The following is a 12,907-nucleotide window of genomic DNA, read 5'->3' as shown; positions in this document are numbered from 1 at the left end:
ACAGAAAGGTCTGAGACTGCAGGAGAGGCAGTGAACTAATGCAGAGAGTGCAATAGCTACCTAATTGCAGAGACAGTAAATGCAGTGGAGAAGTCCAGCGGATACTAGACACACCTCAACTGCAGCCGCCAGGCCTTCTCAGCCATGCAACCAAGTACTGTACCACTCCGGGTGTTCCACTGCACATTTTGAACTGTATATATTGTAAAAATCAGGATTTGCACAAGAGAAATAAGTAAACTTTTAAGTTTGGTTGAAAAAAAAACCTTCTGTGTTTCGCTACTGCGCCATTCCTCTTGCGGGACGGTCAGTATCAGATCCCCTTGCCTGGAAAGGGTTGTGTACCACTTGTGCCCTTTCTCGGTCCACTTCTTATATGGTGATTTGCTTTTCATGAAGTTTCAGCCACACGCTAGACCTGTGCCTCTAAGGCCCCATATATGGTTGTGTTCAGATGGCACTGGTTTCTTTGGGTGCTCGAGGTAGGGTCCCAACCCGGGTATAGGTTAAGAATTTGTAGTCGGCACACCTTGCTTGTGTTACAAAAATATATATCTTTATTGGATGGATGCCAGAGGCTACATGTGCGACGTCGACGTTTCGGTCGATAAGACCTTCGTCGGGCACTGAGCCGTGCTGGGGACTGGATCGATGCAAAATATAATGCATATGTAGCGCTGCTATATTGAGTACTCGGCGGCTTACCGCTCTAGATGGGCGCTCTAAGGCCCCGTGCACACGACCGTAGATTTCATCCGTAATTACGGACCGTAATTGCGGTACGTAATTACGGACGCATTCAGTTCTATGGCTGACGGACACCTTCCCGTATATTTACGGGAAGGTGTCAGTGCCATAGAAAGGCTTCTCAAAAGATAGGACATGTCATTTTTTTTTCCTTTTTTGGACCGTGCTCCCATATTTTATATGGGAGCACAACCCGCAAATGTGGGTGGCTGTCAGCGGCCGGCCGTGCCTGTATTCATGAACTGTGATTACAGGCATTGTCATGTACATGGGGCCTCAAACTGTAAGATGGGCCTCACTGGTAAGACAGTCCCCAGTTGTTGATGAGGTGAAGCTGGGGAGGCAGATTTGACAGACGTGATCATATGCTGCATAGGCCTTTCTCTGGTTGCAAAATACTCTGGTTTACCAACAGACTTGTCGGCCAAATGCTCGTTTGGAGGACAGGTTTTCCTCCTGGGAAATAAGCCCCTGCCAGAAGCTTATCTCCCTAAGGAATTATTGGGCATGACAAAATCCAATATGCCCGAACCATCTTTCCCCAACATCTGTCATTGGGGGAGAATTACATAGTGGCCCCTAAACAAATTAGCACGTCTGCCAAAATCGATGGGTTCAACCATGTTTCGTCTAATGTTCATAGGCACCTTGTCTTTTCTTTTTACTTTTCATCACTTCAGGATGTATTGTTAGCTCAAAGAAAAATGACAAAAATGCACCAGAACTGCTTAAAACTGTTTTCATTATATACAGTATAGTAAATACATCACAATGGGTTTTTCAGTACATTTTTTATTTTACTTTTTTATTTTTTTAATCATTGCAGTCAATGTGAATAAAATGCACCAAAAACGCTACATGGAGAGCATTATGCTACTTTAAAAACTCCCTGTAAGGTCCTGAGGTTATGGAGATATTGTGCATTTCATTGACGTACTAATCATCTACTCCCAAGAGCTTTAACCAAGAGTGGTAATGTCTCATGAATGATGGGAGGTATTTTGAGCAGGGGGTCAATAACTGCTTTAAATCCGCGAAGGTCTGCTCAAGAGTGGGCTATATGTAGTTCAGGAGCTCTGTTTATCTTCAACAATTACACTATGTATTCAGGTTACTGGGGAAGGTCTGGGCCATGAAACCCCTTTGAAAGTCACAGTTGCCCCATAACCCATCAGGTGGAGAGAACTGCTCTACTAAAAAACTATATATATTTTAATCTAATTATTTTTTAAATACCAATATGCCATTTCTAAATAAATTATTTTTTTCACTTATCTTTATACCTTGCCGAAACCAGGGGCTAGGGGGGGGGGGCAGGCGGGGCATGTGCCCCGGGCACAACCCGGTGGTAGGGAAGGGGGGGCGCCGAAGAGCAGCTGATCGCTGCTGACAGGCGCCCCGTATGTCGGACACCTGCAGCAGCTTTAGGAAGAGCCAGGAAATTACGGCGTTCTGACTGGGGTCTGTGACGGCCAGGGAGTGGACCAGTCCAGTCACCTGACTTGTCACCTGACCACACATCAGTGACATGAGGTCAGATGAGACTCAGGTCAGGGGACAGGTCCACTCCCGTGCTGCAGCCTTCCAGCTTTGCGGTTACACATGCCGAGAAGCAGAGAGGAAGCTCCGCCCACAGCCCGTCCTGACCTGTGAGCAAGGAGACATGGTGAGTGTCTGTGTGTGTATGTGTGTGTGTCAGTGTGTGTGTGTGTGTGTGTGTGTGTATGTGTGTGTAGTGTGAATACAGTGTGTCTCTGTGTTTGTATGTGTATATGTTACAGTGTGTGTGTGTGTGTGTGTGTCTGTCTGTGTCTCTGCATGTGTTTGTCTCTTACATCTACTACATTACCTGTACTCAGAGAGTTCTCACTGTGTTTTCTGTGATGTTACATAGGACTGCAGGCAACAGCTACTACATTATCTGTAATCAGAGAGTTATCACTGTGTGTTATCTGTGGTGATACATAGGACTGCAGGTAACATCTACATTATCTGTACTCAGAGTTATCACTGTGTTATCTGTGGTGTTACATAGGACTGCAGGTAACAGCTACTACATTATCTGTACTCAGAGTTATCACTGTGTGTTATCTGTGGTGTTACATAGGACTGCAGGTAACATCTACTTCATTATCTGTACTCAGAGAGTTATCACTGTGTTATCTGTGGTGTTACATAGGACTGCAGGTAACATCTACTACATTATCTGTACTGGGAGAGTTATCACTGTGTTATCTGTGGTGTTACATAGGACTGCAGGTAACATCTGCTACATTATCTGTACTCAGAGAGTTATCACTGTTGTTATCTGTGTTGTTACATAGGACTGCATGTAACATCTACTACATTATCTGTGCTGTGTTCATATGTGCCTGTGTGCGTATATATGGGTCTGTTTGTGAATGTGTCTTTGTGCTTGTATATTTGTGCCTTTTATGTATTTGTATATGTTCCTGACTGTGTATTTATCTGCTGGTGTGTGTGTGTGTGTGTGTGTGTGTGTGTGTGTGTATATATGTGTCTGTACCTCTATATATTTACCTGTTTGTATATATTCCTGATGTGTGTATGTATATTTTTACCTGTATGTCTAAATATCTGTCTTTATGTATGTACAGTATATATGTTCCAGCGTGTCTATATATGTGGTTAATTTTTGGTTTGTGTTGGGGGCGGCAATAGAGATTCCCACACAGGGCGCCATCCAAGCGAAGGCAGGCCCTGGCTGTCACCGACCCTAGTCAGAAGGAACTCCGCCGCTGCCTGCGCAGAATGACCTCCTCGGCTCCTCCGGTAAGTCACACCAGGCAGAGTGGAGAGTGGTAGCGGTAGGCTACCACTCACCGCTCTGTTCACAATGTGGCGCTAAGTACAAGGGGGGGAGTGTGGCGCTATTTACAAGGGGGGGGAGTGTGGCGCTATTTAAAGGGGGGGAATGTGGCACTATTTACAAGGGGGGTGTGGCGCTATTTACAAAGGGGCAGCGGGCTGTGTGTGGCACTATCTACAAGGGGGCTGTGTGGCGCTATCTACAGGGGGCTGTGTGTGGCCTCTTTAATTTATTTTCTTTTAATTTATTTTTATGTTAATTACATTATAGAACTACATCGCTTATAAAATGTAGAAATGCTTTTATACTCGAGTTACATTAAAAAAATTTTGAAAAAAAATTACACCTCATTGATTGGTAGGGAAAGAAAACATGGCGAGGGGGAAGGAGATGTTTGGAAATAAATTGGGGGGGGCGCCAATCTGAATCTTTGCCCCGGGTGTAGGAGAACCTAGCTACGCCTCTGCCGAAACTCAACCATATGCCCTGGTATACCGTGTAGTGGTGCATTACTTATGCTCCGATGTTTTGGATTGTGTATTTTTGCATGCTCTCCAACACATCGGCCATTCAAGCTGCATCTTCATCTAACCATCTTGGTCAAATGATAGCAGTAGCGCAATAATCTAGTGATCTCATGTCAGGGGCACATGCCCATCCTTGTTTGATAACATATTGCCACCTGTAGGGAGTCCAGAGCAGGTTCACACCTTCCACGTGGAGTCGGGAACAGCCAACCTGAGCTGCAAACTCTCCATGGACTCCTAAAATACTTGTATTGGCTGCCTCCATAGTATTTACCCCTTGTATAGTATTTGGAATCCTTACAACAGATAAATGTATATTTGAGACATTATTTTTACCAAATAGAAGTTCATCATGACTACAAAACATAAATCCTAAGGGTATGTGCACACGATAACTGCATTTACGTCTGAAATTACGGAGCTGTTTTCAGGAGAAAACAGCTCCTGAATTTCAGACGTAATTGCTCGTACTCGCGTTTTGCGGGGCGTCCATTAAGGACGTAATTTGGAGCTGTTCTTCATTGGATTCAATGAAAAACGGCTCTAATTACGTCCCAAGAAGTGTCCTGCACTTCCCTGACGAGGCTGTTATTTTACGCGCCGTCTTTTGACAGTAAAGTTACAGGTCATCGGCACAGTACATCGGCAAACCCATTGAAATGAATGGGCAGATGTTTGCCGACGTATTGGAGCCGTGTTTTCAGGCGTAATTCGAGGCTTATGGACAGTGTGTCAGGGTCTTCCCCAGAGAGGAGTCCCGGGCAGAGCGCTAGTATCGGCTCTGCTCCGGGACTCTGTGGAATTCCCTGACATCGCTGCCCATATATGGACAGTGTGTCAGGGTCTTCCCCAGAGAGGAGTCCCGGGCAGAGGGCTAGTATCGGCTCTGTTCCGGGACTCTGTGGAATTCCCTGACATCGCTGCCCATATATGGACAGTGTGTCAGGGTCTTCCCCAGAGAGGAGTCCCGGGCAGAGCGCTAGTATCGGCTCTGCTCCGGGACTCTGTGGAATTCCCTGACATCGCTACCCATATATGGACAGTGTGTCAGGGTCTTCCCCAGAGCGGAGTCCCGAGCAGAGCGCTAGTACAGGCTCTTCTCCGGGACTCTGTGGAATTCCCTGACATCGCTGCCCATATATGGACAGTGTGTCAGGGTCTTCCCCAGAGCGGAGTCCCGGGCAGAGCGCTAGTATCGGCTCTGCTCCGGGACTCTGTGGAATTCCCTGACATCGCTGTCCATATATGGACAGTGTGTCAGGGTCTTCCCCAGAGCGGAGTCCCGGGCAGAGCGCTAGTATCGGCTCTGCTCCGGGACTCTGTGGAATTCCCTGACATCGCTGCCCATATATGGACAGTGTGTCAGGGTCTTCCCCAGAGAGGAGTCCCGTGCAGAGCTCTAGTATAGGCTCTGCTCCGGGACTCTGTGGAATTCCCTGACATCGCTGTCCATATATGGACAGTGTGTCAGGGTCTTCCCCAGAGCGGAGTCCCGGGCAGAGCGCTAGTATCGGCTCTGCTCCGGAGTCCGGGCAGAGCGGGAAAACTTCCCCGTAATTTCAGCCGTAACGGCATGTGCAGGCGCTTGAACGCCGCGTCCATTACGGACGTAATTGGCACTGCTTTTCATTTGAGTCAATGAATAACGGCTCCAATTACGCCCCAAGAAGTGACAGGTCACTTCTTTGATGCGGGCGTCTATTTACGCGCCGTCATTTGACAGTGACGCGTAAATATACGCCTCGTGTGAAAAGACAAACGTCAGCTCATTGCTTTCAATGGGCAGATGTTTGTCAACGCTTTCAAGCCGCATTTTTCGGACGTAATTCGGGGCAAAAACGCCCGAATTACGTCCGTAATTAGTGTGTGTGAACATACCCTAACAGTGACTGATATCAAATTCTTTCCACCAACAGAGTAATGGACAGCACTCACATCTTGATTCAGAAAGGTATAACGCTAATCCGGTCATGAAACGTTACACGACCGGATTAAAGTTATCATACGTTTTTGCATCAAGACGGGAGTGCAGTCTATTCCTCTGTTGGTGGATATTGTGCTGGGGCCAGTTGGATGGACCTTCTCTTTCTGACTTGCACCACGAATGCGAGATCGGACTTTGGCTTTGGATGCTGTCTATTTTAGGTTTTTTTTTCTATCAAATTATAGGAAAATTTTCGTTACTGCTAAAGGGGGTGCAAGCAGTTATGAGGTAATAAATTAAAAAGTGTGCTATGTGTTTACTTGGGTTTCCTGTATCTAATATGAAATTCTGTTTTATCAGTCATTGTGACAACTATAGAAACATAAAATAAAAAAAAGACCAAGAGGCCTAGTCTGCTCCTTTTTTTGCTATTATTTTGTATTAATATTTAGGAGGGAGAACATCTGGAAGGGTATAAATACTTTTCACAGAATTGGTTACAAAGATAAAATTGTTAACCTCCGTGTTGTATTCCAATATATGAACGTTGATATAACATTGAAAAAAATGCAAAAAATAAAAATGGAATTAAAAAAATGTAAAACTTTAATATCAAAAATTTGTAAAACTTTTTTTTTTTTTATTACATTTCTTTATTTCGTTATCAAACTTTTTTGACCAGTTGGCTTAAGATAAAATTAAATTAAAAACTTTATTTGTATACAATATTTTTTTAGGAGATAAGGAAATGTTATTAACTCTATAGACGGAGACGCCTGGAGGATATCTCACACAGAGCTGTATCTTTAAAGGAAAGGAAAAAAAACAAAAAACACTTGCCACCCACCAAGCAGAATTGTGAAATCTGAGAATGGAAGCATCAGGAAAAGCTATCGGGATACAAGAGGAAGGAGTAGGGAATTCTCACACACACACAAAGAAAATCTGTAGGGGGGACATAGCAGCTTCACAGCTTTGTGTGAAGGCGGCTGCTGATGACAAGGACACAATCACATCTAGACAAGTGATATAGTTTCTTCTGAATTATATGAAGTTGACTCCAGCCTGGATTTGCTCACCGTGCCCTCATCCCCAGAGAAATTCGCTACCCCTAAAGTTTGGATGGACATAACTAGGGCATCCAGCCACACGAGTCTCCGGACAGCGCTACTGCTCTCAGCTATCAGCACAGGTCAGTCCCCAGCACCAGTGCTTCAATTGTTACTTCTTAATTAACATTGTTGATGACTTTACAGATGTAGCAGAGCTGAATTTGTCACCTATACCTTTAGGTTTACATTGTTTGTGCATTGTGATAACTTTCTGAGTTCAAATAATGTAATAGGTTTATATGTTATTAATGAAAAAAACTCAGCTCTTCGGCCTCACACAAACTTAGCTCTGCTACATTTGTGATTTGTGCTTTCATAATAAATAGGGAAGAGGATCATGGATTTTAAACATCTGCTATCCATGTGAAGAGCCCATTCATTAGACATTCCTGTCTATACCAGATGAGGGCAGGGATGCAATACAGATGTACAGAAGATGAGTTTGTCATTTGGCACAACTCTCTGTGGTTTTATAAGTGAACCAACTCCATTATATTAATTTAAAGAGTTAGCGCAATGCACAAAGTAGTAGGCCACACAGAGTTAAATGACAAATTCGGCTCTGCTACATCTGTAGGCGGAGTAGCTACATAAGGGACTTATGCAGGACTAGGAAATATAGAGATATGACAATTCAGTTGCAGTTATGAGTTCTTAGTTAAGTTTTGTGACCTCCGAAATTTACATTCAAGACTTCTAGACTTTTGATATAGGATTTCTAGGGAGTTTAGATAAGTACAGGTTTGGTTGGCTAAAGGGGTCCTCTAGGGGCAGTAAATAAAGCTCAGATAGAGCGAACAAATTGTACTCTCCATGTACCGTACTGTTTCTCTCTATTTAGTCAATATAGTGCTGGTCCCTGAGATCAGCATTTAGATAATTAGATATTCTGGATTATCAGTTGGACATATAAAAGTATATAAGTGTCACTTGTACAGGTAGAGGACCATAAAAAAGGTATTCACAAAATCATAAATTATCATCTATCCACAGGATTAGTGACAATTTTCTGATCCCTTGGTGTCCTGCTGGGACCTCCACCCATCGTGAGAGTGGTTGTTCCAAACCCCTAGATCCTCGACATTGAACGGAGCGGAAGTCGAGCATCTGCTCTATTCAACGTTTATGGGACTGACATTGGGCGCATGCTCGACCACCATTACGTTCAAGCTCCTGAGGAGGAATGAGGAGGATCTGGGGGTTCGGGACCCTTGTTCTAACAATCTGTGGGGGTCGATCAGAAAATGATCACCTATCCTGTGGATAGGTGATAATTTATGATTTTGGGAATACCCCTTTAGGAAAATAAGCCCATATAGGCAACGATCACATTGCTTATACGCCGAGGAAATCTCCCAACATATGCGCCGAACGTAAAGCTCTGAAGTATAACATACAGTAGCATATAAATTCATACGTAGGACCCATATTAAAAAAAAACATACAATGCGATATACATTGTTTTTGTGGTGGCTCACTCACACACACAATATCGTAAAAAAAAAAAAAAATTACATCTACCTGCCCGACAGATGGCACAAGCAAACTTTTTTGGAATTAGTTGGGTCCACAGGTGTTGATGGACCCATTCCGCATATGTGCCGGGAGTATCACCTGGTGCATACGCTGGACGTACATACAAATTGAGGTGTGAACCATCTTATTCGCTAGTGTAATTTTTATAACTTTTTTTTTCGTTTAAGAAACTTCCACATTGGTTCTTCTCTCAGCTCAGTCTTCTGTTTCTGGATTATTAAACTTTTTGGATTTTCGGATATCTAATTAAAGGAATTTTACTTTATTCATGGGCTTATTTTTACAAAAGTTTGAGACATATTTCTTAAGACTGCTACCTTATCTAATATCAGATCGAGAACAAGTATATAGGCAGGCTACAGGAACTTCACACCGGTACTCATACTGGCACACCGATTGTAGAGCCAGCTGGTAGAGCGTTTGGCTGTATACACAGTACAAAATGGTATCTGTATTGACTGGAGACAGGTATATATACAGTCTGCTTCACCCTGGGTAAAGATTCATTTTGTGGGCCTAGCCCTTAATCTAAATACTCTTGCCAAGAAAGAGTGGCTTATTAGTCGAAGTCCCCAGTATCCAGCATATGAGGCCTGACCACCCGGCTAGAAAGACCATTTCCTCATTGAACTTGCTCTTTAATGAAACCTCTTAGGGCCCATTCACACGAACGTGAATAACGTCCATGTGCTGCGCAGGGAAATCACGCACAGCACACGGACCCATTGATCTCAATGGGGCCGTTCACACATGTGTGAGTTTTCATGCATCGAGAGTCCACTGCATGAAACTCACTGCATGTCCTATATTGGTGTGCGTTTTCATGCACCTACGCGCCCATTGAAGACAATGGGTGCGTGAAAACCACGCATCGCACACGGACGCAATTCAATTGAAAAAAAAGACGTGCTTTGCAAGTGCGTGAATAACGCGTGCCACTCGCAAAGCATACTGATGCATGCGCAACACACATGGACCAGATTCACGCACGTTTTTTCACGCGTGTGAATCTCATACGCTTGTGTGAATGTAGCCTTGGATGAAAATTAAAGGGGTTGTCCTATCCAAACAACCCTGTCCTGTTATGGAAGTCATAGATTGGGGTTCCCGAGGATTTCTCCACTGTTAGACAGATTGGAAACCAGAGAACATTTCTCGCTCTGGAGGGCTTTGTGTAACCATAAATTATATGGTTGCCCATTGATTTCAATGGTCGCCATGCCAGAAGCTTGAAGAGTTTGGCATAATTATGGGATTTACCATAAATATCTGAAAGCTGCGAGTTCCAGCTCTGGGACATGTGATTATCTCCAGAATTGGTGACAGTCAGATGGGGTCAGATGACAAAAACTGGGACCCACATCTATCAGACATTTATGCCATATGCCTTGGAAGTTACATTTTTTTTTTAAAGTGTTCTTATTATTTCATAATAATGAAAAGCTTGCCGGAAAACTGGCACCAATAAAATGATATTTCTCACAATTTGAACAATGTTTCCTATGGAAATTCAATTGTTTTCCAACATTAGACACTTATGGCATATTCACAAGATATTTCATAAATGTCTACTATTGCAGCTGTTTCCACAAATCCCATGGACTTGGATGGAGAGAGCCGTACATGTGTGCGTCTACCTCTCCATACAATCCTAGCTTTACACCCTACCTGGGGGGAGCAGAGGTCAAGGGAACCCCTTTTCCTAATATCCTGTGGAGATGCCATGAATGGCTACTGTAGGAGAACCTTTTAATAGTATGTTTTTTCCATCCATGATCTATGCAGAGGTCATCAAACTCATGACATGAGGCAGTAATCTAAACTTTCATTCTACTATATTGGTCTTGAGGCAGTTATGAGCACGAGGCAGTTTTCTTATAGGGTTGTCCAGTACCGGACAACTGATGTCCTATCCACCTGGTAGGTCATCAGTATACGATAGGTGGGGGTCTGACACCTGGACCCCGCACCGATCAGCTGCTTCGGCTGCGTATGGGCACCAGATGTCATTGCAAAGTATGCAATGTACGGAGCTGGAAGCCGTTGTCTCCATACATTACATAGCGGCTGTGCTGCTAACTTAAATAGGAGCAGAGCTGCAGTACTGCAGCTCGGCCGCTATTCTGTGACCAGAGCCATCTGCTTCCTGTAGCCGCAGCAGCTAATTGGTGCAGGGTCCAGGTGTCAGGCACCCACCGATCGTATACTAATGACCTATCCGGTGGATAGGTCATCAGTTGTCCAGTAGTGGACAACCCCTTTAAACATATTCAGGTCTAGTTTAGAATACCCATGTTCATTTACCCTATTAGGGAATTCTGAATAAATCGAGGGGGTCCCCTCTTCAGGATCGTCATCTCTTGGCCAGAGCGGAGAGCGGTTACAAAGAGCATCTCTCGCTCTGGAGGATCTGCCCTGTCCTGCATTACACAGACCGCCCATTGATATGAATGATAACGGTATAATGCTGAGTTTCCCCTGTGGAGGCACTGCAGGGAAATTGAACACTTACTGACCGGTTTCCACACATATCGATCACTGGGGGCCCCAGCACGGGGACACTTTGTGTTCAGCTTATAGTCAAGGGACCCGCCCAAAAAATAGGGATTGTCCAAAACGTAGAACGCCTTTAATAGAAAACATCAGAGATCAGTCATCAAATTTCTAACAAGCTGCCAGCGGTTAAAACCGCATGATAAATGTGTATTAGGGATTGATTTGAAGATGTGGTGATGTTCCTCGAGCTCTTCTTTTTATTATAGATGGGTACGGAGCTGCTTTCAATAATGCTAAGTTGTCCCTGTAGTTTCAGATAGAGAATTTCTTACATCTGGTTATGTGAACTGTTAGGGGATTATTTTCAGAGCTCCTGCACAGGAAACAGGCCGGAAGGTCAATACTCACAGTCACATCTCTTACGTTGTGGATGGAGATGTCAAGGATCATTTCCTGTGAAATGTTTGTATCTAACGCCTCTAAATCCTTATTTCCTCCAGTTCCTGCCAGATGAGTTTAATTTTATAGTTTGTCAAAAAGGGCAATTGCCCAGGGGCCTCCACCACCTAGGGGCGTCAATCACACCGAAGATTGTAGGACCTGCCTACAATTATATAATGTTTATATCCAGAGTAACTTAGCCACACATTATGAGACACTGGTACAGGGAGTTGAGCCCCAACAATTTTAGTTGCCCAGGAGCCCCCCACCAGCCTTGTTCTGGTCCTGGACTTTTTTCATGGAAATCTTGAGCTATGTTGTAAGCTGATTGGATGTGCTAGTTTTTATTATAAGCTCTATTGTGTACAGCAGTGGTACACCAACATTGGGCTCTCCATCTGTTTCAAAACTACAACTCCCACCATGCCCTAGCAGCTTGTGACTGTCTGGTCAGGAGAAGCTGGGAGTTGTGGTTTTGCAACAGCTGGAAAGCTTAGGTTCGGGAACACTGGTGTAAAGGTATCTAAGGAGTCCTCCTATGGTGCATACACATGTCCTTACCTACCATACTTATGCTTAATACTTTTGGATCTAAAGCAGTAGGATCACTTTGATACCTCAACACTTTCAGCAGATGGGCTCATTGTACTTCTTAGCTCTATACAACCCCAAAGTAGCACTGAACTAGTCCTATCAATTTAACAGTTGTAGGGAACCCTTGCTATAGGTGAAATGATGGGGATTTCAGGGTAGCACCAATACACAGATACTCACCCACTTGATTTTCTGGCTGATCCTCTTTTCTTCCCGATTACCCTCTATAGAATTAATATGTAGATTTGGTTGAGATGAATGTGCATTTTAATGGGAGGACCCATTATTTACCTAAAGACATCGGGGGGGGGGGGGGGTTGAAACTCTATGTGTAGAAAAGCCGCAATTTGTGCAAAAACGAGCCTTTTTTTGCTCAAAAATGTTGCGACTTTTTTCTGCCACTTTTAAAAAAAGTGGGCAGTGCCATCCATGGCCCGACACCTTTACTATAATTTATGTCAGAAATAGGCGTAAATTACAGTGGAAATCTACACCAGATATGATTCCTTTTCTTGAGCATGGACAGCGTGTGCCTCTTAAAAATAGAGAACCAGCTCACTGTTCATCTCTCCTACACTGGATGGGAAGGGTCAGGAACAAGTGCCAATCCATCCGGTCCTAAGAGGGTGGATGTGATGGAGTGATCAGCACCAGGGGGTGCGATATTTGTAAATGGCACAGTTGACCAATGCATATTATC

General features: G+C 44.1%; 1 protein-coding gene and 1 long non-coding RNA gene across 2 annotated transcripts in view; one reads left to right on the top strand and one right to left on the bottom strand.

Moving 5' to 3' along the window:
* LOC142741568 (uncharacterized) overlaps positions 1–12,907 on the bottom strand; it is a 459,428-nt gene that overhangs the window by 377,151 nt on the left and 69,370 nt on the right. The gene's annotated exons all lie outside the window — the stretch shown is intronic.
* The window catches only part of CYYR1 (cysteine and tyrosine rich 1), a 77,014-nt gene that overhangs the window by 404 nt on the left and 63,703 nt on the right, over positions 1–12,907 (top strand). Inside the window, exon 2 of the mRNA XM_075850928.1 lies at positions 6,774–7,220. Within this exon, the coding sequence (XP_075707043.1) occupies positions 7,151–7,220 (70 nt within the window). The 5' untranslated portion in view covers positions 6,774–7,150. The remainder of the gene's footprint in view (positions 1–6,773; positions 7,221–12,907) is intronic.

This window comes from Rhinoderma darwinii, chromosome 2 (genome assembly GCF_050947455.1).
Source record: "Rhinoderma darwinii isolate aRhiDar2 chromosome 2, aRhiDar2.hap1, whole genome shotgun sequence".
Lineage (NCBI taxonomy): Eukaryota > Metazoa > Chordata > Amphibia > Anura > Rhinodermatidae > Rhinoderma > Rhinoderma darwinii.
Note: the sequence above shows the minus strand (reverse complement) of the source record. Positions and strands in the feature narration are given on the sequence as shown.